Raw genomic sequence first — 26,702 nt, forward strand, 5'->3', positions numbered from 1 at the left:
TTATAGTTAGTATATCTTTTATGGGTTGATATACTTAATTCACTATAAACAATGCTCTGATACCAATCTGTCACACCCCAAAACCACGAACGGCGGAAACGTTCAGGGGTGGAGGACGTCATGTACAGTATCACAACAGTGTAATATAATAAACAAGCAACAACATCATCCATTTCATTATAAGTAAAACTTAATACATGTGTGTTCTTTCATTGTAATAAGACACCAAAAATATACAATCAAAATAAAAGATGAAACTTGTCTGCTCCGTCTTCTCAAAACCTGGCCTCCGTACTTGTGTACTGATGACCTGAAAATACAAGTTATTTTGAAAACGAGTATCAGCTTTAAAGCTGGTGAATTCATAAGTATATAAGTGTCATTGCCTTTGGTTTGTGAAAATCTGTTATGAAAGCCATGTAAACCTTTAAATGAAAATGTTGAGGTAAGTATGAAATCCCTAGAAAAACCCTTATTTTCTATAAGTATGAAATGTAGTCTTCTACCAAGACCCGAATGTTCTATTTGTAAATGATAGTTTTTCCTATGTAATGACTAGTACTAAAAGTGCTTAGTCTAACTCATCGTTTATGTGAATGTATCACAAAATAAAGTAAATAGGAAAATATAACCATGAAAGTATTACTCTTGGGTTACCCGGGGGTAACACAACGTTGCCGACGCGACAGATATAACCTAATGAACATCCGAAGATTGTTCAATTTAACCTCTGTGGCGAACAGTAGATTCCAGGAATGGTTAGTCCCGTAACTGACTTTACATCGATGTAGTCGAAGTAAATAACCTAATGAACATCCGAAGATTGTTCAATTAACCTCTGTAGCGAACTGTAGGTTCCAGGAATGGTTAGTCCCGTAACTGTCTCCTAATATATGTAATGACAACCCAATGAACATCCTAAGATTGACCGATTAACCTCTGTGGCGAACAGTAGATTCCAGGAATGGTTAGTCCCGTAACTGACTCTACCTTGCTATAAGCGAAATAGATAACCTAATGAACATCCGAAGATTGTCCAATTAACCTCTGTAGCGAACAATAGGTTCCAGGAATGGTTAGTCCCGTAACTGACTCCCGTTGAACTGGGATAGGCAGGACGATTTACTGAAGGTACTAATAATTCATCCTAATGAACCGAGGTTCATATATTCATGTAAGTATACACAAGTCGATGTATCTACGTAAAGGTATTCATGTACTGTGTTCATGTATCATGTAAGCATATGTAAAGGTACTCATGTATCAGGTAATGTACTAATAATGACTCATGAATGAACTGACTCTTGTGTGATTCCTTGTAATAGAAGTAATGTTGGATATCTTCAAATTATCCCTATGATAACTTACTGTAATATAACTGGTTGATCATGTAGGTTTATACACTCTTACTACTCAAGGGTGTGGGAAACTAAATGAAAGATGTAAACTATAACATCAATATATATATATATATATATATATATATATATATATATAAGAATATAAGTGTATATGCATAGTTTAATTCAAGAATGAAAAATGGTTTTGTAAGACATCTTATGGGTTTTGAACAATAATTAACAATGACTTGATGTCATTTTAATAAACATTTCAAAGGTAAAACATTTGGTAACAATGTGCTTTTAAGATGTAAAACCATTTCATGCATCACATTTTGTAGCATGTGAAATCTGTTAAATGACAAACACAGTTATAAAATACATATCAATGATTTAATAACATGTTTGTTTCTACTTGTATTCCCCCCCCCCCCCCCCCCCCCATTAAAGCATTTAAAATCATTTAAAATATTGATTAGGGGTATGAACTCACTTGAATGTTTGAAGATAGCAAGATGGGAAACCGGGCAGAGTTTCGTCTTGAGAAACGGATTTTTCTCGGGATTCTCGGGAATCTCGGGAGTAAAATCGACCCTCGGGACTTGAGCAAAAAGACCAGAGCTTCGGGTTTGAACGGGCACGGAAATCGAGGCAAGATCGTGAGAGAAAGGAGAGAAATGAGCAATTTTTCCGGAAACCCTCGCATTCTATTTATAGGGGGTCTGAGAAGCCTCGGTACGCGGGGCGTACGCTCGTACGCAGCGCGTACGCGTACGTCATGCATGACCGAGTCCTCGACTGCCTCGGCTTCGGATGGGACGGATCGGGTCGGATGGGACGGGTCGGACGGGACGGGTCGGTAGCTTCGCATAGGGGCGAAGTGGACGGACCGAGAGCAAGGCCCTCGGGTACGCGGGGCGTACGAGGTTACGCAGCGCGTAACTCGGATGAGGACGCTGACTCTTCCTTCGGATATTACCGGATTTTTGATTTAAATATATATATAAGTTATTTTATTAATTCAAAAGTGGTTACAATACTTGACTTTTTAGGTCATTACAAAGATTTGAAATATCGGGTTGTCACAGAGACAAACCTTAATCTTTTTATCCACAGCCGATGTGGGATTTGCTTTGCCAACTTACTTCTTTCCCTCCTATTTATTAAGCTATGTTTTTCTTTTCTTTCTTTCGTCTACTCGATGTGGGACTGGGAACAAAAGACTTCACAATTAGAAAGAAGGTTCTTTGGCTTGTCTCTTATTTAAAAAAAATATATATTCACATAAACAATAGAGTAAATAATAATGTTTCTTACTCCACCTCGAATATGATATGTTATATATATATATATATATATATATATATATATATATATATATATATATATATATAATTTTCACATAAAGGATGTTTATATACTAAATAATAACGTTTATTACTCCATATATATATATATATATATATATATATATATATATATATATATATATATATATATATATATATATATATATATATATATATATATCCGGTTTTTAGGAACGGTCCAACCGGTCCGACCACCTGAACCATCGAACCGGTATGACGAACGGTTCAATGTCCGGTCCGGTTTTCAAAACATTGCTAAATATTGATGCTCAATTCATTGTTAGTGAAGTTTGAATGTTGTTGGGTGATTTTTTCCTACCCACGATTACTTGTGTCACAAGATGGAATTTTGTTGTTCCGTATAAACTATAAAGTGAATATCCTTATATGGCGTCTTGTTTTAGACCGTCTTTTGATTCAGAAAAAAAGTTGATTAAAAAGGGTATTGATGTTCACTTTGTGTCCGATGTGTGGTATGGATCCCGGAGATATCATTCATTTGAATCTGAAATGTGAATGGTTGTCAAAACTTGGAATGCAGTTTTTAGATGGTTGGATTTGGATAACCTGATGGCCAACAATGTCATGGAGCTTTTTTTATGGTTAGTTTTGATGAATGGAAACAGTATATGCATGAATTGTTGTGTATGACAAAAAACTGTTGTGTACAAATCATTTCCCTATAAAATATGTTTTGATGAATGGAAACAATATATGCTGCATTATTTGTAACTGTAGAAAATTTTGTACGATTAACTATAATAACGAGCCTTTATTTATATACGATTGATTTTAATTAATATTGGACTCTCTTATGAAATAAATGACCGATTGATATAACCTATTTTAATTTAATAAACTTTTTTTTCCTTTAACAAAATACATTAATAAAAAATTAATCAGAACATATTCATGGATTTATTTGCATATGATTCATAACCACAAATATTGAATCATAAAATGATGATTAAATGATGATCTTATAGAAAGAAATAATTCAAAGAAAACAGTGAGTGTGTAGTGCATAGTTTGAGTAACCGATAGTTCATAGCTTTATTGGAAGAAAAGATTCGATAAAAATTCATAAACACCAACTATGGGTGCAAACGAGTCAAGCTACTCGTGAGCTACTCGGGATCGGATCGCTAAAAGCTCGAATCGAACCGATTTTAAACGAGCCCGAGTCGAGCTCGAGCTTAATATTAAGCTCGTTTATTAAACGAGCTCGAGCCCGAGCCTATGTCACTAAACTCGATTAGGCTCGCGAGCCTAAACGAGCCTTTATATAATATAATTTCTTATTTTTTTATATATTAAAATATTTGTCGATTAGGAATTTAGGATATTAGTAAACGAGCTCGAACCGAGCTTAAGCTTATTTAGGCAAGTTAGACAAAAAACGAGCCTAGCCCGAGCCCGAGTCGAGCTTGTATAATTATTTACGAGCTCGAGTCGAGCTTAGTACAAGAAGCTCGAATCGAGCCGAGCTCGAGCTTGAGCCTCTTAGAACTTAAACAAGCCCGAGTCGAGCCTAGCCAGGCTCGGACTCGGCTCGGCTCGTTTGCACCCCTAACACCAACCCACACTGCATAACACACTTACAGACTTACATACAAAGGTGGGAGAATGAATAAAAGATGTGGTGTGACCATTTACTTTTTAAAATTATAAATAATAAACAAATCATAATGAAAAAGAAGTTAAATAAAAAAAAAATATTAATTAAGATTAAAATAGTCATTTTAAGTTGGTCCGTGATGAAAATTACAATAAAAGAATACCATATAAACTGTCCGAGTGAAAAATCGATTACCCTAAACCACAGGGAGTCAATGACAATTTATGTAGTTTACCCTTATAAATACAGTATTTGTAAATCAACCTCATGCTTTCTCATTGATAGTCTATAGATATACAAAAGTCCCTAAATTGTATATGGAAATAATGACTAACTAATAATAATGATAGTATCCTACATTCCTACCCCATACAAATTTAATATATTTATAGTGTCTAATAACCAACAACATCAATATTGGGCACTAAAATAATATGCTGAAATAGTTTTTTCTTGACTTTAGAAATAGATCAATGGATTTCATTTATGTTATGTTTAGCTGAAAAACTAGTTTTTAACTTATAAGTCAGCTTATTAATAAGTTATCTCAAGTAGCAGCTCATAAACTAGATTATAAGCTACTATAATATATTTTTATGGTCTCATCAAACACTAAATTGCAAAAATCTCTAAAAATAATTTAGCTTATACGCACATAAATTGATTTCAAATCTAAAACCAAATGCACTATGCAATCTTCTTTAATTAATATTAAAAGAGTTCAATCAATAGAGAATGAACGAACTAAATTATTTAGATTTAGAAAATTTACTACTACATAATAAATCAACAGCCGACTAAAACTATTAGTAAACTTACGTAGTTTCATCTAAACTAAAGATTACACATGTGTAAAGTTGTACTCATGACAAATTTAACTGTTACACCATGTGATGTAGTTCACATGTTACATAAATTAATCAAACATGTCATAAAGGATAGGTTGACTACCATAACTAATTAATATGTTATATCATGATACCATCGTTAATTTTGCACATCTCACAATATATACAATATTATCTTTTAGTCGAGTTTTGTTTCGAAAAATGTTAGCAATTCGATTAAAATAATAATAATAATGTTTTTGATATACAATGTGTTTCTAAATTGCATCATGATATAGCATCTTAGATACTATGTAAGATACTATCAATTTTTTTTTTTTACTATTTAAACCAACATACTTATCAGTTAAACTAAAAATTGCAAAAAATTATTAGAATTATTACATAAAATGATAAATAAAGATAGTTTGTTATATCAACTTGTTGAAAAAAAGTATGTTGCAATTCATTAGAAAGGCTTTTTAAACTTGAAACATGAAAGGGTCCATCCCATAATTTTTGGTGTGTACGTTTTTGGGGGTCAAATAAAAAGACAGAAAGACTTTTCCTCGAACAATAATTTGAAAAAATAAAAGTATAACAAAGGATCCAACTTTGGATGGACAATCCACCAAACAAGGCAGGAGGGACATAATAATGAATCTATCTTTGTCATCACTAACTAATTTTGTTGTTAAACCCCCAATCTAACAACATCTCACCTAAGCATGACTTTTTTTTACCAAATAAATGAAATTTATTTCAAAATAAGTATAATATTTTCCTAATTATAATGTTAATTATGTATGGTTAGTAACCAAGTAAGATATTTTTGGGTCTATATTAAAAGCTCGTACTTGTTTTATTATAGTATTAAGGTATCTACTAATACTTATTTTCTTTTGAAGCTATTATGTAGAAATAGAAAAACATGCAAGTAATTTAGTTTGTATTTAACATGTTCTTTTTTGGTAACATCATTAGCACCGATTTAAAAAATATAAAGTAAACAATTATTCTAAGATGGTGTTTAAATTATATTATAATTATAATATGAAATAAATGTTTTCAAAAGTGTAATACAAAAGATTAATGATTATGATAAACACGGAAAATAGTCCCTTTTACCTTTGACGTCAACTCATCCATTGGTTTACTTTTATTTAGGGATTGAGTCATGGACACTAAAAGTCAAAAAAACATATTTACTTCGCTCTATTTTTTTAATGGTAAAATAAGCTTTTCCCAACAACTCAATGTTAACAAACTTGATTGTACCCCTTTCGTGCTTTATTCACATTCTCACTTTTTATTATAGATCATATCAATTTCTTTCATAACTTATTCATTAATCATAATAACAACTATTTGTTAGATTCAATGAATGTGAAACCTATAATTTGTTCATTCTCTGATAAACTAACAGTGATATATAGTCAAAATTTTAAGAAATCTAAATAATAGTAAATAAAGTCCATTTGGTAATCTACTAACTAACTTCTGTTAAGAAAATGATTATGAAAAATCTGTTAACAAGCATTCATGTTAATCACATATGTTCTAGGTCAGTGGGTGCACCAACTTGGGTTGAACTCAGCTGCATTATCACCCATGCACCATAACCAACTTTACCAATTCCTATATAAGTAACCACCTCTTATTTCTCACAATCCCACAACTCATCTATTCCTCTAAGCACAATGGCACTTGTGTTCACCACCACTTTACTCAGCTTCTTGCTTCTAGTTTCAAGTTTGGGATATTTAGCAAACGCAAAGACTCACAACCATGACTTTGTCGTATGATTAATTTATCTTTCTATTTATTTTCATTTTTTTATGTATTTGTAATTTGTTACGTTTATTTTGTAACAATGCCAAGTGTTTTACATAATGTTTAGGTTCAACAAACAAATATCAAGAGGCTATGCAAGACACATAATTCCATCACGGTCAACGGGCAGTTCCCAGGTCCGACTCTGGAAGTCAACAATGGCGACACTTTAGTGATACACGTTGTCAACAAAGCTCGATACAATGTCACCATTCATTGGTATAACTATATAACCATATTCTCATTTATATTTAGATAAAAAAAAAAGATTTTATTTATTTATATGTTTGTGATTATTCAGGCATGGTGTGAGACAAATAACAACAGGATGGGCAGATGGACCTGAGTTTATCACACAGTGTCCGATTAGACCAGGAGGGAGTTACACCTACCGGTTCACTATTTCAGGGCAAGAAGGGACACTTTGGTGGCATGCACATAGCTCATGGCTTAGAGCCACTGTTTATGGTGCTATTGTTATTCACCCTAAACTAGGAGATTCCTACCCCTTTCCTAAACCCAAACGTGATTCAGTCATTGCTCTTGGTATAAACTTTATAACTATTCATAAATACATATATACCTGATGATTCATGACTGATGTAATGAGATGATGACATCATCAGGTGAATGGTGGGATGCGAACCCGATAGATGTTATCAGAGAAGCCACAAGAACAGGAGCAGCTCCAAATGTTTCTGATGCGTATACCATCAATGGTCAACCCGGTGATCTTTACAGCTGCTCAAGCAAAGGTTTGAAAAAATTGTCACGTTAACTAAATCTTTAAGAAAAATTACGAAAATAATAACCTGAAATTGTTTTCAATGTAGATACGGTTATTGTACCCATTGATTCAGGGGAGACGAATCTCATTCGGGTGATCAATGCAGCTTTAAACCAACAACTTTTTTTCACCATAGCCAACCATAAACTTACAGTGGTAGGAGCAGATGCTTCCTATGTAAAACCATTCACAACCTCGGTCCTGATGCTTGGTCCAGGTCAAACGACAGATGTACTCATCAAAGCTGACCAGGCGCCAGGTAGATACTACATTGCTGCACGTGCGTACGCCAGTGCACAAGGTGCACCATTCGACAACACCACCACAACCGCCATTCTGGAGTACAAAACCGCCACGTGTACAGCCGCCAAGTGCGCCACTTCAAAGCCGATCATGCCGCCTCTCCCGGCATATAACGACACCGCCACCGCCACCGCCTTCACCACCAGCTTCAGAAGCCCGAGAAAAGTGATGGTTCCGACTGAAATTGATGACAGTTTGTTTATTACAGCAGGGTTAGGGATCAATCAATGTCCGCCAAAAACCAGGGCGAGAAACTGTCAGGGACCAAACGGGACCCGCTTCACTGCCAGCATGAACAATGTATCGTTTGTGCTCCCGTCTAACTTCTCCTTGCTTCAAGCACATCAACAAAGGGTTCCCGGAGTTTTTACTACTGATTTTCCGGCGAAACCTCCGGTGAAGTTTGATTACACTGGGAATGTGAGCCAGTCTTTGTGGCAGCCTTCTCGTGGGACAAAAGTCTATAAGTTGAAATATGGGGCAAGAGTGCAGATCGTGTTGCAAGGAACGAACATCTTCACAGCTGAAAACCACCCGATTCATCTTCATGGATATGATTTTTATATACTTGCAGAAGGTTTTGGAAACTTTAATCCGAAAACAGACACTGCTAAATTCAACCTTGTGGATCCACCTCTCAGAAACACAGTTAGTTTACCTGTTAAAGGGTGGGCAGTTATTAGATTTGTTGCTGATAATCCAGGTAAAGAATAGATTAAAAAAAAAAAAAAAAAAAAAAAAAAAAAGTTAGATTTTTAACAAAGTTTGTTGTTCAATTTGACAACTTCTTGTTTATTTTTTCAGGTGCTTGGATTATGCATTGTCACTTAGATGTTCACATTGGGTGGGGTTTGGCGATGGTGTTTCTTGTGGACAATGGAATTGGACCAATGCAGACATTGGAGAAACCACCACCGGATTTACCTGTGTGTTGATAATATTGGCATCAAATTAGTAAACAACAATAGCTAGCATTCTTGTTGTCTAAAATTATGAGTGTTACTTAAATGTCTTTCCCCCCACATTGGGGATATTCCTATTTTTCTATTCTTGTTTTTGTTACCCTTTTTTTTCTCTGGTTTTTGTCATGGATAGCACTATAGCAGACTGCACCAACTAAAGATGGTGGCATATTTGGCAGATGGAATGGATATATTGTACTTTATAATCAGAAGTTGAACACAAAGATTTGTTTCCAAAGTAATGACAAGATCATGATTGTATTAGCATTCTATTCTGTTTTGATTTCACCAGCTTTATCTCTGTCAAAGGTTTTATAATTTATACATACATTATTATTTGTTGTCCATGGTTGTGTTATACTGGAACTAAAAGAAATGTTTTGCTAAAGCAATATCTGTTTTTCAAATGATTAAATAGCAACAAAGGTTAAAAGTTAAAACCTCACCCATCAAAAGCACAAAAGTAACATACATGTGAAAAGATGTTTATCAACATTGATGACCTAATAAATCAATCTTAAGACAGTGAAAGCACGAAACAACTGGAATACTTCTTGCAAAAAAACAGGCCACTTCTAAATGAAGTTTTTGTACTTCAACAGAGAAACAGAGTTGGATATATATATTGAAAAGAGAGTAGTTAATTAGTACCTTAAAGATCACTCAAGTCCCATGCTTTAAGGGCTATGAATTATGATATACAACCAGTGATGGTCTTAGAAACTTGTACCAAATCTACAATGCATACATGCTGCTGATACTCGAACAATGAGAGAGAACTATATGTGCCATGTAGCTCAATTGTACCACATTCAACTTAAGAGAAACTCTGAGGTAACTTTGATGCACATAAGAGGCCTAGCTGAGATTTTATGATCCAGAAATAATGAATTCTCATTCAATTGTGATGATCTCTTGAATCACACAATGAGAGCTATATACACATATGTACTACAACTGAAGTACACCAACAACTAATCATCTACCTATGTAGTACTTATCGGCTAAAAGCACAAACCAACCAAAAAATTAACTGGTATAGAAGGTTTATAACCAAGCAAATCCACCAAACTAGCAATTAGACAATCAAGAAGATCAAACAGATAAGTTGGACTAGGTCAATAGGTCATGGTCTCCAATTATGCAACATAAGGCATTAGGAATAGTAAGGGGCTCGACTAAAAGCTTTGGGCTCAACTTGGCAATATGAGTCCCCGACATCTAGGGTTTGTAATCGTTCCATACATTGTGGATAGTATTAATGTTGAATCGTAATACTGAATACGAACTGTTTAAATTAACTCTGTATTCGGCGTTTTAAAAATATTAGCTTAGGTGTGGTCGATTAAGAACTACATTGACCTTTTACTAAAGTTTTACTCAATGGTAGATTTGACGTAATGGAAGATTCAATCACTGAGACAACTATCTCTGTAAGCACTTCTCTGGTTTGGAGATTTAAATTCTCCTTATGTTAACCACAATGTCGTTCATTTGTTTACTAAAAGTCTAAGACAATGCGTATGAAACCAAGAAGATGAGAGATTACACGCATACCATTACAACGTAAGAATGAATGATGATTCGAGACGTTATGTAGTCGAATTTGTGTTTGTAAAGGTGTTCTGTATAACTGAGCATGGTTGTTGCCGGTAAAAGGCACCGTGATGACAGGTGCAAGAAAGGTTAAGAGAGAAGGGGCTGGAGATAGTTAACTGTTTGAGTGTTGAGTGTTGAAGCAATTGAAATTGGAAGTTGAAACTTGAAACTATGAAAATTAGAATTACTAAAGCACCAAATACAATTATTTGCCTATTAATCGAGTAAATTAACTAAACAAATTATTGAAATGGTTTACGTGGTTTGTCAAAATTTTGTCCTTGCTTATAACTTTTATTTTGCACTTTTTTTTATTGTTTGTTTTTGTTATGTTTTTAGTCTCTTATAGACATAAAAAGACTATAATATCCTTTATGTTTTATTTTTAGTTTATTCATTAATTATTAATCAAAGAAAACATGTTAATGTAATTTATACTAACAATGTGGGTCCCACCCCTCACCCCTTCTCATATGTTCAACCCTACAAATCAACGACGACCACAACATGCCTTTACTGATATCCCGACTACCGAAGCTCCGGTGAGCAAGAACTTCGGCGAACACATAACTCCGACGCATTTTCTCGCTCGCGTTCATCTACTGGACCGCCAACGAGCACCCAACTGCTACGAGCACATAAAATCACCCAGAAAACTTTTGATTACTGGAAACATCAATTACCGCAACCACCACTCAAACCCCCCTTCCTCCTGCTTCATTAAATAGAACACAAAAGAAAACCACATCAAAATCATAATCAATGACAAAACAGCTTCATGTTCATCGCATCATGCATTGCACAACCATACCAAGAAAAAACAGAAATACAGCTCCAAATCAAATCTGCAACCCAAGGAATCAAAACTATTTAGATGTACAAATCAAACCACTAGTGGTATAGAAGAGAGAAAGATAGAGAAGGAGAAGAAATCAGAATGACCCAAATCAAATCAAATATATAAACCTAGGAATCAGAACAGATCTAAATGACCCAAATCTAGAGGATTGGACTATCAGAGGAGCCTTCACCATAGAAAGACTAATGGGAAGGGATCGGAGTTGTTGGTGGAGGAGAGGTGGCAGGTGATTTTCAGAAAGCATTGTGGTGGTAGCGGTGATGCCATTCATCCTCTTTCTTGTTGTACATAAGCATCATTGTAACGTCCCAAAAATAAAACCCAAAAAAATCATTTTTAGATTAATAAACTAATATTCCAAAAACATCATCATAAAAATACAAATTAAACAAATGTATCAATCGTCATATCATATCAGAGTAAATCACAAAATGTGAAACGAGGTGGTGTGTGCTCTACAATCAGCCCAGGCTCTTCCCTTTAGAACCAGAAGTACCTGAAACATAAACTGAAAACCGTAAGTACAAAGCTTAGTGAGTTCCCCGACATACCACATACCATACATAAATAAACACATAATGGGCCCGAACTGTAATGCCCCGTTTATTAATTAAATAAATAGATAAAATTAATATGAATAGTAGCCCTAAAATCCGTAATTTTTAGTGGGGTTGGTTTCCGGGTGCCAAAGGTTATAATTTTAAAAAGTTGGGGGTTAAAAGTGTAAGTTATGGATTTAATTTGATAAGGATTTCGGAAGTCAGGGTGCGTTTGGTAATTAATGGACTTAAATTGAAGTGATTTGAAGGCTTAGGGGTTAATTGGTAACCTCGGGACTTAATATGGAAGGAATTATGGAAGCAAAGGCTAAAGGAAAAATTTTGGACTTAATATGTAAAGATTCTTAGAAGTTGAGGGTTGGATGGTAAATTTCGGATTAAAGTTGAAAAGGTATGGTGGTGAGGGACTAAAATTGTAAAGATGGATATAATGTTTGAAAAGGGACACAAGAATAAAACCTGGTCCCCCCCCCCCCTCCCCTCTTGTTCAATGTAACATCAAACCCTAAACCAAAAGGGACTCAGCCGCCACCATCCTTGGAGCATCTCAACCACCGCTTGCATCGTCGAGTCCGACAACCACTCCATTCGCCTGCTGTAGCGTCGTCTAATGACGTCGTCACGTCCCCACTGTCGCCAATGACTTCGTGAATCGTCGGAAGATTGTCGAGGACCGATGAAGGGATGTGTCGTCGTCATGCGAGGGTCACGAGTCGTCGGAATCGAAAGGCAAGTCAATCACAACCCACTGTTCATCTCTTCCTCGTGGGTTCGACGCCAGAATCATCATTTTGGCCGTCGGTGGCCCTTGGGCCGTTGTTTTATTCTTCTCCAGTGACGCCTGCCACCTAAGCGGTGGTTGTATGAATGTGTGTTCGAATGTACATGTTAGTGGATGTGCTTGTGGGACTGTTTGTGTGTTTAGCTAAAAAAAACCCACCGCCACCGTGTTTTGTCTCCCATTTCCACCACCAGCCACCATAGGAGGTGGTTGTGTGTGTACATTATGTGTGAAGGGATATATGTTATTTTTGTGTCAAGATTTTAAGTTGCCACCATTGATAATGGTGACCGCCGCCGTGAGCCACCGCCCGAGGTGGCAGTGGGTGGTGCCCGGCCCAGTAGAACCCTGATATTCCCATATTTATACATATTTTTAGGCAATATTTAAGTACATTTTTATTAATAAGTTGGTAATTTGTTTAGAATAATGGTACTTATAAGCTTAAATGTTATTTACAGCCAAAAAGAAGACATTTTGAAGAAAAGGGACTAAAAGCGTTAAAGAAAGAAACTTTGGGAATTAAAAGATTAAAAGTGAAGAAAATCTGGAAAAAGATTATTCACGACGTGAAGAGTTGGTTCTAGAAGATATGTACGCGGGTGAAGGAATCCTTGACGGGCACGGTTATCTACAACTCACGACGTGAATATCTTATTATTCACGACGTGAATTTATGGATATCAGCAACTATATAAATCCTTGACCATTACGAATAGAGGTAACTTTTGGCTAGAAAGAGGAGTTCCAGAAGGCGATTTTAAGGAGAGAAAAGTTCTGGGAAGAGGCTTTCAACACCAAAAAGAGTGAAGGTCCATAATTTAGTTTATTTTAGTTAATTAAGAACATGTTTCCTTTCAATTCAATTTGTGTTAGTTTGTTAGTTGCTATGATGAGCAACTGAATCTAGCTACTCTTGTTTAGCTAAATGAAGCTTCTAACTTATGAATAGCTCAATTTTTATGGATTAGTTTAGTTGGTAAAATTGCTTGTGTTTGATTTGTATTACCTAGCATGCTTATGTTTGTTTCTCTAATTGCTTGATTGCATGTTCTGTGTAGCTTAGTGACCATTAACTGCATGAACTTGTTTACCTAATGATTTTGTGAACATTGAATTGTTAGAGCTATGATTGACCAATCTTAGTTAGTAATTAGAGTAAATAAGTTTAGCTGTGCTAGAGAACGTGTATTGTGACTATAATTGCGTTTATATAAAATCTTACATAGCATATTTACATTCATAATTAGTTATGTGTTTAATTGTGTGTGAACATACATGGTATGACATGAATTAGTTAATTATTGGTAAAGTTAGAACTAAATTACTAATATAATTAAAACCAACTAGATGATCCATAAACATTAGCTAGCCATAAGAAAGAAGTGGATTCAAACTAAACAAGAGTGTGTTTTTACTTTTCGAATTTGATTTAAGTTCGTCTGATCTTGTAAAATCAGATAAAACCCTTTTAAACTTGTTAATAATTAGGTTAATTTAATAGTAAGTAAATCAATTAGTAACACCGTTCCCTGTGATCGACACCCGACTTACCCAAACTATATTGTAATCTGACTAGGTACACTGCCTACAAGTGCATAGTTAGTTTAAGTTTGTTAGGTTATAAATATTAAAATTAGTGGGTGTTTTTGTGCACATCAAGTTTTTGGCGCCGTTGCCGGGGAACGGCTTAGATTATTAGTTTATTTAGTTGCATTAGATTAATCGTCCCTTTTTTGTGGAATAAAATCTGCAAAAAGTAATTAGTTATTTATTTGTTATTTTAGCTTAGTTGGTTGGCATATAACAAAAATTTTGTTTTCTGTCACAGAATTCACGACGTGAGTTTTAATAAACTCACGACGTGAAAGCTGTAATTTCAGTTTTTAGTATTTTCTTATTTTAGTTCAGTTTTACGTTTTTTTTAGTTTAGCAAGTTGAAGGAGTTCATGACCAGAGGCTCAAACACACCCTTGGTGCCACCACTTGAAGATCCCGAGTCTGCAATTCACAAGAAAAAGACGCCCTTACAAGAATTGAAGTCAGCTTTTTTAAGGAAGTCGGGAAAGAAGACAGGAGAGTCAAGTTCATCCGCGAGGCACAAGAGCAACTTTGAGCACTTGGATCAAACACCCGTCCAAACCGAGTCCGAATACGATACCGAGCCGGAATTTGAAGAACACTCGAGCGAACCCGAGAACGAGCCAAGGAACGAGATGGAAGCAATTGAAGAGATGTCCATGGGAGCTTACAAGAAGCGGATCCGAGAAGATATGGGTCCCGGTTTAGTCCAACCCGCAATACCTGCCACTGCCACAATCGAGTTGAAGGGGCACATATTGACTGCACTGAAGGATATCCCATTTTTTGGGAAAGATCATGAGGATGCTTTTAAGCATCTAGATGAAGTCAACGACATTGCGGATTACTTCAATGTCCCAAATGTCAACAGAAACACAGTCTTGCTTAGGATGCTTCCCATCATTTTCAAAGGAGTTACTAAGGAGTGGTTAAAGTCACTCCCACCGGGTACAATTACCACTTGGGCTCAAATGCGTGAGCAATTCCTGGACTAGTTTTGCCCGCCATCCAAGATAGCCAAACTCAAGAAGGCAATAGCCAACTTTGAGCAACAACCGGGGGAGTCATTATACGAAGCATGGGAGCGGTACAAGGGCTTGCTCATAAATTGCCCTCAGCATGATCTAAATGTGCAACAAGAGATGTCAATCTTCTATGATGGGGTCAACGTTATGACGAGACAACTCCTTGATTCTCAAGGACCTTTGACAAAGAAAAATCCAAGGGAGGTTAAGGAGCTGATTGAAGAATTCGCGAAGCACTCTCGCGAATACCACAACCCTAGGCAAGATGGAATCAAAAGCAGTGGAGGGGCCCAAACTGAAGAAATAGTAGCTGTGATGGCTATGCTGAATAATTTGGATCGAAGGATAACACAAATAGACCAGTCAATACATGCCATAAGAGTGGGTTGCGAGAGATGTAGTGGTCCACACTTGACCAAGGACTGCAATTTAGATGAGTTTGGGAACAGAAAAGCTCAAGTGTGCTACTCAAGTGGGGATAAGTTTGATGAGGACTGGAGAAAACCGAAGAAGGAGTGGCTGCCATATGAAGAGTATAAGAAGCAAAAAGAAGAGAAGTATAGGCAGACAGGTCGAGGCTTTTATCAAAAGGAGTAGCCACCAGCCGAGAAGAAACCCGATCTAGAAACTATGTTGATGAAGTTTATGGAAGCTTCGGAAAAGAGACACGATGCCACTGATTCTGCTATTATGGAACAACAAACTTTAATTAAGAATCAGCAAGCCTCCATCTATAACCTTGAAGTTCAAGTTGGTCAACTAGCCACTCTAGTTCATGAGAATTTATCCCCGAAAAATACCGAAACGAAGACCCAATCTCATGTAATGGCCATAGACACCGAAGAAGAAGCCATCTCTGAGTTCCTGGAGGCATTGGAAGAAGAACCACAGCAGCCTAATCCAAAGATGAAGAAGACCAAGCTCGAAAATCATGAAGCTGCTGAGTTCCAGAATTCACGACGTGAACCTTATATGTTCACCACGTGGGCCCGTCATGAACAGAAAAATTCTGTAGTTGGTTCGGTTTATCAGCCGCCTTTGCCTTTTCCTTCCCAAGCTACCCTTAGTCCACTAGAGAGAGAGCATAAAGAGTTTGTCAAGCATGTGAAGGGGATCCCGATTAATACTCCCTTTGTCGAGTCCTTATCCAAAACTCCCGAGCATCAAAAATTACTGCGAGATTTGATAGACACTCGCAAGCAATTAAAGAAGCAGTCTAAGGTGGTTCTAAGTGAACAAAGCTCAAAAGCTGTGTTGGGAGAGACACCAGAGAAGATGGGGGATCTTGGACGCCTCACTCTTCCGTGTGAGTTTGGTAATAAATTGAAGGTTAATGCTTTAGCCGATTCTAGGGTTAGCATTAATTTGATGCCGTTTTCATTTTATAAAAAATTGGAAATTCAGAAGATGAAGGCTACAAAAATGACGATTCACATGGCGAAACGTTCAGTGACACAACCACGGGGCATAGTGGAGGATATTTTGGTGAAAATTGGAAAATTTGTTTTTCCAATAGACTTTGTAGTTTTGGATATGAAGGAAGATCCCGATGTTCCAATTATCCTTGGCCGACCATTGCTTAACACTGCTGGAGCTTTGGTTGATATTTGCGAGTCTAAGCTCACCTTGAGAGTTGGAGATTAAAAAGAAGTTTTGGGGATAGAAGATGGCTTCCCACAGGAACATGTTCAAGAAGAGGTGTTCACAATCAATGAAGATAATGAACTAGAAGAACTGGAAAAGCTTATGGAAGAAGAGATCAAGGCAGTTCATCAAGTCAAAAGAACAAAACCTAGAGCATCTGTTCCATTTTTGGTTGAAGTCATAGCTTACAAGAGTCCACCTTCTTGGGTGAGCAAAGAGGAGGAGGAGATGACAAGTGATGAAGAGGAGGTCACTTCAATAGTGACAAAGCCGGTGATGAAAGAGGAGGAGGATGCGATGAAGTGCAAGGAAGAAACTAAAGGGACCAAACGCAAGCTTGAAGAAGAGGTGAAAGTTAAAAAAGAGAATTCAAAGAAGGCATACAAAAGGCGACTTCAAGCTTACAAGAGGCTATTCAAGGAACAAAAGATCCTAGTGATGGATTCTTCCGAGGACTTAACGTAGGAGGCACGGAGTCCAGCTCAAGACTCCAAGAAAAAGAAGCGCTTCTTGGGAGGCAACCCGAGTTTGGTTTGCAAAATTTTTCTTTTTTCTTTTTGCATTTTAGTTTTAAAAACTTAGATCATGTCATCCAACTCTATTAGAACATAATTAAGCAATGAATGTAGGGACCTTAAAATGGAAGTAGTAATAATTGAGAACTTAGTCTAAAGTAAAAAATTGATTTTTCTCTTCCAGACTTTATTCACGACGTGAATTGTGAATGAACCGGACAAATAATCCATGATATGGCTTAACCCATTAGACTAGCAAGCCCAAGATCAGTCCGTGAGTACATGGCCCAAACTTAAGCCCAGACACTATTCACGACGTGAATCCTTAAGAACTCACGACGTGAGTTTTCAAAAGTACGGGACCACAGAATAAATCCCTAGAAACCAGTAAACCCTTCATTTGTTTATTCTTCACGAAGTGGAAGCAGAAATTGGTCCCCCCTTGGTCCTCATTGCTGCGATTTTAGCCGACAACTTTACTAATCATCCTTGTGCTTACGTAATACGTCCAACAAAGGTAATAATTATTGATTATCAAGTTTAATTTATGCTCTAGTAGATGAACTTAGGGTTAGGGTTTGTTAATTGAGTGAAATGACGAAATTAATTCTTCAAAGTTCGTAATAACCTTTGAATGTTCATGTTAAGTGCTTGGAAGTAGTATAGGAGTAAAACCCATTGTTATTTTGACTAGATTTACCCCTTATTGTTGCGTTTCTGCCTTCTGTGAATGCGAATTCACGACGTGCATCTTACAAGATACACGACGTGAATTCTGGGGCTGAACAGAAATTGTTTCCTTTATGTCTAATTTGTGGATTATTGTTTTGGCTGTGGTTTTTCCTTGTTTTTGCAGGAATGGCTCCAAGAAGAGAGGTTCCAGCTGGGGTTGTGGGTTTGCACCCGTTTTACAATTTTCCTGCGACAATGCCCCGCGATGTTTTGACCCGTTGGAACAACAGATTAGAGTGGCTCTACAACAGGGAAATTGCAGTTGCTCCAACAGTCAATTGGACAAGATTGAGGGAAGTAGGGCTCGTAGACCGGGTGGGCCCGTTTTTGACAAAGATATTTATCGGAGATGGGTATTCGTTTACCTGTTCTGGTTGGCAGAATCTGTTTCGGGTACAAGAGCGGGTCTACAAGGAGTTTTGTGTCGAGTTTTTCGCAACGGTGACATTTCAGGAAACTGTTCAAGATCCACATTGGCCACAGGCGTTGGTATTTCATTTAGGGGGTGAGTACCGGGAGTGCAGCCTGGTTGAGTTTGCTTGGAGAGTAGGACTGTATGATCGACAAGAGGCTATGACTCCCGAGTTTGGCATGTTTTTGAGTGCAGCTGCTAGAGGTTATGTGGTGGGTGTCACGGGGTATTCTTTCTGGCATAATATTGCCTCCGGAATGTTTAATTCCGGAGTATCTCCCGAGAGCAGTATTCGGTCCCCGATCCATCGTTTACTCCACCGGTTCATCACCTTTTCCATCAACCATAAGAGGCATGGAGACAAAGTGACTAAGCAGAACTTATTCTTCTTATGGTGCATCTTACAGCCTGGTGTTTGTTGCAACATCCCGTATTTTCTAGCCCGTTTTCTGGTCGGGTATGCCGCGAGTTCGCGCCCTGGGAGCCCCATTTGTGGGGGGCATTTTGTTACCCGTTTGGCCCGCTCTTATCATTTGGTTATTCCTGATATTACTAGATCCATGACGTGTGTGGACGAGCATGACTTTGGTATGGGATATTTGGAAACTATGTGGGTGGTCAGAAATTTTGGGTCGCATTAGGGCATAGTTCCATCAGATGTTGAGGGTGATGATGAGGATGATCAGCCGGCCAACCAACCTGCGCCAGAGCCGAGATCGAGGCGCAGGAACGTGAGAGGAAGGGGAGACCGTGGGCAACCGATACACCCTCCTGCTTCCATGGTTGGTGCGCCTTTTGGGAGTGATATGGCTGGTTACTTTGACCAGTTATCGGTGAGTGTGAATTGGATAGGCGGCACTATGGAGAATGTTGTCCGACATCTTGGAGTGGAGCAGCCGCCTCATTTAGGGTATCATTACCCAATTTGCCCACGATGGTCGGAGTATGGTGGACGCGGAGGTGATGGAGCTGGAACCAGTGGAGCACATGAGGATGAGGAGGATGATTGATCGTTATTTATTTTTATTTTGTTTGATTTGTTTTTATGGGATTGTAAGAACTACTTTGAATATTATGTTACTTTTACTCTTCGTTGTTGGTTGTTTCTCAGAAATTGCTAGGAGCGCCTTGAGAGGATAGCGATTTATGAGTGCTTACGTCTTTAGCCAGGAGTGTTTAACGCTGAGAGTCGAGACCCATATTTTCAAAATAAGTGTGGCGTGAGTCAAGAGAGTGGAGAGTCAGCGAAAGAGTCATCAACTGATGAATTTAGAAGAGTCTTAATACATTAAGACATTAGAAGAAGAATTGACAATGTTTTTCTGACTGCCCGGTTTTCACGACGTGAACTTTTATTATTCACGTCGTGAGTCAGTTATCAGGAGGTTCTCAGAATACGCTTAGTTTCGATTTCACTTCGTGAATTGTCTCAAACTCACGTCGTGAATATGATATTTTTACAATTTCAAGGCCCTTGACATTTTAGTCTTCTATGGGTTGATGTTATTCTTCTTGTCAATATTCAAGATTATTTTAGCTCATTTTTACCACCATACAATGTGGCGTATGCTTTCCCACATTGGTCATTCTACTTTTGGAGATTTACACCATATTTGAAGACGATTAAAGGCTCGATTTCATGTTTTGTCGGTATACTCCTTATTTCGCGAGTTCAAGATCCAAGTTTCTATTTTTGGAGTCCATATTCAAGATGCGCGTTTTCCACACTTTTGGAGATGTTCACGCCACTATCCCAGGGGAGTCCGTTCCTTTTTCTCCCTTTTCTTTAATTTTGATGCATACAATGAGGGCATTGTATGAAATAAGTGTGGGGTAGGGGTAGAAAAAGTAAATTGCTAGATAATGATAGAATTTGATAGTAAAATTGAAAATTTAAAAATTGAAATTATTAATAATTGAATCTAGTAATAATAATTTGAACTGTAGTTGCTAGTGTTATATGGGATGATCCGATAAAAGTTCAAATGTTTAGTTGAACCAATATACGTTATAGTGCATTTGTGGCCTCCCTTATTTTAGTGAAATCATGGAACAAAAACATAACCCCACTTGGTTTGAGGGATGCAATATGTTTAGCAGCCTAAACCTGAAATGTATACAGGAAAATTATTATCATTAACCAATAAAGGTTGAGGTTGAGCGCCTCTGCTTAAGCATGTAGGTTTTGAGTGAAAAAAGTGAGGTACATGTAAAAAAAAAGAAAAAAAGAGAGAGAGAATTGCAAGAAAAGTTTGAAAAATTTTGGAGCAAATAAAGTGAAGATCAAAAGATCAAAATTCCAAGAAATTCAAAAAAGTTGAAGATACCAGAAATCAAATCAACAATGGAGGTGAATTCAAAGAAATCAAAGATCAAATTATCAAGGAAGTGAAGAATTCCAAAAAAGCTCCATAGTGGTATCATAGATTGTAATTTTAGATTATGTATGCTTAGGTTGCTCAACTAAAAATACCTTGAGGATAAGGAGGTTTTCTGCGGATGGATTCGGAGGGTTGCATAAAATGAGCATTGTTCGGAAAAAATGGGCGAGTGCTTATGAAGATTGTGAGTATTTAAAGTATGGAGGTACTTTAGGAAATTTTAGACACAAATGCGTGCGTTGAGGTCTTGGCATAATGGCTGAGCTGGAGTCGGATTGTTCTATGTGATGTTAGTAATCAAGGGTTAAGTTTAAATTTGCTTGAGGGCAAGCAAAGTCTAAGTGTGGGGTATTTTCATATTGCCATATTTATACCTATTTTTAGGCAATATTTAAGTACATTTTTATTAATAGGTTGGTAATTTGTTTAGAATAACGGTACTTATAAGCTTTAATGTTATTTACAGCCAAAAAGAAGACATTTTGAAGAAAAGGGACTAAAAGCGTTAAAGAAAGAAACTTTGGGAATTAAAAGATTAAAAGAGAAGAAAATCTGGAAAAAGATTATTCACGACGTGAGACTTAAAGAATTCACAACGTGAAGAGTTGGTTCTAGAAGATATGTACGCGGGTGAAGGAATCCTTGACGGGCACGGTTATCTACAACTCACGACATGAATATCTTATTATTCACGACGTGAATTTATGGATATCAGCAACTATATAAATCCTTGACCATTACGAATAGAGGCAACTTTTCGCTAGAAAGAGGAGTTCCAGAAGGCGATTTTAAGGAGAGAAAAGTTATGGGAAGAGGCTTTCAACACCAAAAAGAGTGAAGGTCCATAATTTAGTTTATTTTAGTTACTTAAGAACATGTTTCCTTTCAATTCAATTTGTGTTAGTTTGTTAGTTGCTATGATGAGCAGCTGAATCTAGCTACTCTTGTTTAGCTAGATGAAGCTTCTAACTTATGAATAGCTCAATTTTTATGGATTAGTTTAGTTGGTAAAATTGCTTGTGTTTGATTTGTATTACCTAGCATGCTTATGTTTGTTTCTCTAATTGCTTGATTGCATGTTCTGTGTAGCTTAGTGACCATTAACTGCATGAACTTGTTTACCTAATGATTTGGTGAACATTGAATTGTTAGAGCTATGATAGACCAATCTTAGTTAGTAATTAGAGTAAATAAGCTTAGATGTGCTAGAGAACGTGTATTGTGACTATAATTGCGTTTATATAAAATCTTACATAGCATATTTACATTCATAATTAGTTATGTGTTTAATTGTGTGTGAACATACATGGTTTGACATGAATTAGTTAATTATTGGTAAAGTTAGAACTAAATTACTAATATAATTAAAACCAACTAGATGATCCATAAACATTAGCTAGCCATAAGAAAGAAGTGGATTCAAACTAAACAAGAGTGTGTTTTTACTTATCGAATTTGATTTAAGTTCGTCTGATCTTGTAAAATCAGATAAAACCCTTTTAAACTTGTTAATAATTAGGTTAATTTAATAGTAAGTAAATCAATTAGTAACACCGTTCCCTGTGATCGACACCCGACTTACCCAAACTATATTGTAATCTGACTAGGTACACTGCCTATAAGTGCATAGTTAGTTTAAGTTTGTTAGGTTATAAATATTAAAATTAGTGGGTACTTTTGTGCACATCAAACCCTAATGGACCTAAAAGCTTAATGTTGGACTTGGTTGGCTTGTGTTTGGGTTAGAAACCCTAATTAGGGTTTAGAAAACCCTAATTGTTAAATTGTTGGATTGGGCTTATTGGGACCCACTTTTGGGCCATTGGGACTGGATTGTGTATTAAGCCCCAAATTACTCCATATCATTTACTTAGTGGGATAATGGACTTAATGGGTTAAGTGAGAGCACTTAACCCTAATCATCATTTCATGTGAAAAACCTAATTTGTTGGGTTTCGAGTTGGGCCTCCTGTTGGGCCTAGATGTTTTGGGCTATTGATGGACCATCCAAGAGTAAATATAAGGACTAGAGTATTGGACTGGGCTACAGGATAAGGCCCATTGGAAAGGCTTGGGCCCAATTTGGAAAATTGGGCCACATATGGGCCATAGATGGGCCTTGAAAATTATGAGGTATTGGACTATTGGATGGCCAAGTGCTTGGACCAAATAAATGGTTAGGCCTTCTAAGTAAGACCATGTGAAGGATTTGGGCCCAATTTAGAAAATTGGTCCTTAGTTGGGCTTTAGTTGATTATCAGACTACTGGGCCTTTGGATTAGGCCTTGGGCTTGAATCCAACTAAGTTAGGGGTAAAGTAGTCTTTTACCCAAGAAAGGACTTATGGATATGTACTTGGGATCCAATTATTAATTTGGGTCTATTTGGATGTTGACAGCTTGATGATCTGTCAGCCAGCAGCCCGGGATTTATTCGTGGGACTTCAGCAGTGCGAGGTAAGTCCACTTCCAGTAGGAATGGGTCTAAGGCCACAATGTCGGCCCGTTTAGATGTTAGTAGTACTAGGAGGGCCCGATGCAATGGTTTAGTTTACATGTTATATGTTATGTTTTATGGACTTCGGTCTGATGCCGGGGAAATCCCGAGAAGTAGCTATGTATGCTTGTTGTCTTTGTGATGCACGCATGTTTGTGTTATGTGTTATACGTTCCGGGCTTTGGTCCGATGTCGGTCAAGCCCGATGTAGTATATATGATTATGTTATATATTTATGTTTTGTTATGTTCAGTACATTCCGGACTTCGGTCCGATGCGGTGGGCGGGGCCCAAGTTATTCCGGACTTCGGTCCGATGCCGGGCGGGGCCCGATGTAGTGGGCGGGCCCAAGTTATTCCAGAATTCGGTCCGATGCGGGGCGGGGCCCGATGCAGTGGCCAGGGCCCAAGTTTTAGGTACTCAGTTTTCAAAAGAGGAGCTTGAGAAGATTGTAGTGCTCACACCATTTGTCCAGTCTGAGATGTTTATACTCTGATATACTTGACAATTGTTATAATAATTTGAGATACATTGTTTATGATTTTTATGCGATATATGATGACTATGGTTTTAGTATTAAATTAAAAAGAAATTTTTAGATTGTGACTTTTAGGATGTTACACCGCCCAATGAGTGTATCGGGCCCCACCCACTGAGTATAACAGGCCCCGTCCAAAACTCGCATATCGTGCCCCGCCCACTGAGTATAACGGGCCTCGCCCAAACTCGCATAACGGGCCCCGCCCAACATAAAAATCGTATAAGCATATACATGTATATGAGTCACACGGACATCTAGTATCCTAGCATCACTGATCATGGGTCGACATTGGTGCCTTAGACCCGCTAAACATGGTGAGAAAAATCACCTCGCATTTTCGAATCTCACAGAAATAATCCTTGGCTACTGGTCCGCTAAAAACCCCACGCTAACAATCACAAAATAATCATCCAATAAATAATCGGACCCTAACCCACATTAAGAGTCCATACTAGGGTAAAAGACATTTTTACCCTTTCCCTAACTTGGCCCTAAGGCCAAAGCGTAATCCAAATGTCCAAAGGCCTAATTCCATGATAATCACTCAAAGCCCAATATGGCCCAATTTTCCAACTTAGGCCTAAATACCTTTCATGGGCCTACAACCAAGAGTCTAATAAAATATTAATAGTCCCTTGATAGAATTATGATGGCCCAATAAGGCCCAAGTCAACTAAAGTCCACCATGGCCCAAAACCAAAGAGGCCATGAAACCAAAGCCCACTGTTGAGTACGTAGGGCGTACTTAACTCGTACACTCAGGGTACGCGCTTAAGGGCTTGTACGCGCGGCGTAATTACTTGTACGCCCAACTGTAACACCCGTTTTCGAATAGTTTCGATGCCTGGGGTCGTGACCCAGTTATCAGTCATCATAAGGCTTTGGTCCTTGGTAAGGAAGGATTTGGCCCTTCTTGGATATGAGTGTTATGGTTTAAGTGATCCAAGTGTTTAATGGTGTTTCCAAAGCCCAAGGGTATAATTATAATTTGATAGCTCGATCTTTTATGAATTTTGGGTTTTTTTTTTCAGGAAGTTTTAAGACTATGGTGTGTTGTTAGAAGCGTAGGGCTCCTCGCCACCTTTCTGTGGATCTAAAGTTCGTTGGAAACGGGCTTATAACGAAGAAGTTATGGTAGTTTGAAGTTTTGGAAAGTTTGGCCCTTGGTGAAATAATTTGGCAGATTAGTCCCATGTGTTGAGCTAAGGGACACGTGGGTGGGCCAAGTACGCCCAGCGTACCTAATGGCACGCCCCGTGTAATGGGCAGAGTTCCAAACCTTATTTTTAGGGTTTGGGCACTATATAAACATCATTATAACCTCAAGACTCCCTCATTTATCAACCTCCATTATTTTAAAACCCTAATTTCGAACCCTAGCCTCATCCAAGAGTGTTGTGAGCTATCTGTGTGCATCTTTAGTGGGTGTTGGTGATTATTCAAGAAATGGAATTTAATGCAAGATGGTGGATCGAATGAAGGCTTGTGGATTTGGACTCTCTACTTCATTTCCAGCTCATTAGAGGTATAAAGCTCTAACCTTGCTCATTTGAAGCCTAGATCTAGCATTATATGAGTTTTGGTCTCATGGGTGAGATCTAGCGGTTTGTCACCACTCTAGGAGCTTTGAGTTGCTGCTCTTAGTATCTCTGAGGTTATTAGTTCATAAAGATGCTTTCTTGATGTTTAAGGATGGACCATGAATGTGTTAAGGTAGTTATTATGGGTCTTAAAGGATTAATTTGCATGTTGGGCATCATTAAAACATGCAAACTGATAAAGTTTCCAACTTTATCAGTTAAGAGCTTATTTCAAAGGTTTCGTGGCATGATGGAGTGGACTTTCGTGGCATCACGCTCGTGGGCCTCAAAGGCAGCGATCTCTTCGGGAGTGGCAGTGTTCATGTTGATCTCCTTCAGCTCTTTGTCAAGGACATACTCTTTGTCCTCGTAACGGGTGACCATTCTTATGTTATGGATCCAATCATTGAAATTGTTTCCGTCGAATATCACCCTCCCACACAAGTTCATGAGTGAGAATGAGCCAGAGGAACTCGAGCCAGCAGCGTTGTTGTTGTTCATGTTCGACATCTGAAAAGGAAAAGAACAAAATTTGATTAGAAATGAATCCCTAATTAAATACCCAAATGAGAAATTAGGGCTAGGATCCAACAACATTATTTACATATTATAAGAGGGATGCCATAATCTAACATGCAAATAACTTGAAGGTAAGTGAATGACGATTCACTAATTCTCCACCATGAAAAACGAAAATAAGATTAAGTTTTAAATGTATTGAAAAACTCCTAGATCCTTTTGAGATTCATTGAACTTTTCAATGGCATGTTTAAATCTCGATATTCCCCTCAAGTTTGTGACTGGGATGCCGAGGATCACAAAGCGGGTATGAATGACCATGCAAATGTACATGGTGCCCTCATTGTTACAGTCACCTATTCGATGCGTCGGTTAACCACACACGCTCCATCGAACTATGACAAACAATGAGTCACCCGTTGCCACCTTTACTTAGA

At 37.6% G+C, this 26,702-nt stretch overlaps 1 protein-coding gene, 1 long non-coding RNA gene and 1 other non-coding gene across 4 annotated transcripts; 1 reads left to right on the forward strand and 2 right to left on the reverse strand.

The window, feature by feature from the left end:
• Positions 1-210: 210 nt before the first annotated feature.
• LOC145066043 (uncharacterized) lies at positions 211-10,803 on the reverse strand. Of its 2 annotated transcripts, none has more exons than XR_013688614.1 (4): positions 10,598-10,803; positions 7,837-8,736; positions 7,572-7,729; positions 211-310 (listed from the first exon to the last, which is right to left on the reverse strand). It is a non-coding gene; the product is annotated as an uncharacterized LOC145066043 (long non-coding RNA). The 2 variants fall into 2 exon arrangements; XR_013688613.1 differs by lacking the exon at positions 211-310 and adding an exon at positions 6,940-7,133.
• Positions 6,840-9,307, forward strand: LOC145066042 (laccase-12-like). The gene is made up of 6 exons (XM_079013197.1): positions 6,840-6,954; positions 7,056-7,207; positions 7,290-7,534; positions 7,615-7,743; positions 7,822-8,781; positions 8,883-9,307. Exons 1-6 carry the CDS (start codon positions 6,856-6,858, stop codon positions 9,011-9,013), a joined length of 1,716 nt encoding a protein of 571 aa, XP_078869323.1. The 5' UTR covers positions 6,840-6,855; the 3' UTR covers positions 9,014-9,307.
• Positions 10,804-15,439: 4,636 nt separating the features above from the next.
• LOC145071901 (small nucleolar RNA R71) lies at positions 15,440-15,546 on the reverse strand. Its single transcript, XR_013690864.1, has one exon. It is a non-coding gene; the product is annotated as a small nucleolar RNA R71 (small nucleolar RNA).
• Between the last annotated feature and the right edge of the window lie 11,156 nt (positions 15,547-26,702).

This window comes from Lactuca serriola, chromosome 8, assembly GCF_051521515.1.
Source record: "Lactuca serriola cultivar US96UC23 chromosome 8, Lser_US96UC23_V15, whole genome shotgun sequence".
NCBI lineage: Eukaryota > Viridiplantae > Streptophyta > Magnoliopsida > Asterales > Asteraceae > Lactuca > Lactuca serriola.

Excerpts from the sequence above, each read along its gene's own strand:
- LOC145066042 (XM_079013197.1), top strand. The coding sequence starts at position 6,856 with ATGGCACTTGTGTTCACCACCACTTTACTCAGCTTCTTGCTTCTAGTT. Across the intron at positions 7,535-7,614 it reads TGATTCAGTCATTGCTCTTG|GTGAATGGTGGGATGCGAAC; the intron begins GTATAAACTTTA and ends TGACATCATCAG. Across the intron at positions 7,744-7,821 it reads TTACAGCTGCTCAAGCAAAG|ATACGGTTATTGTACCCATT; the intron begins GTTTGAAAAAAT and ends TTTTCAATGTAG.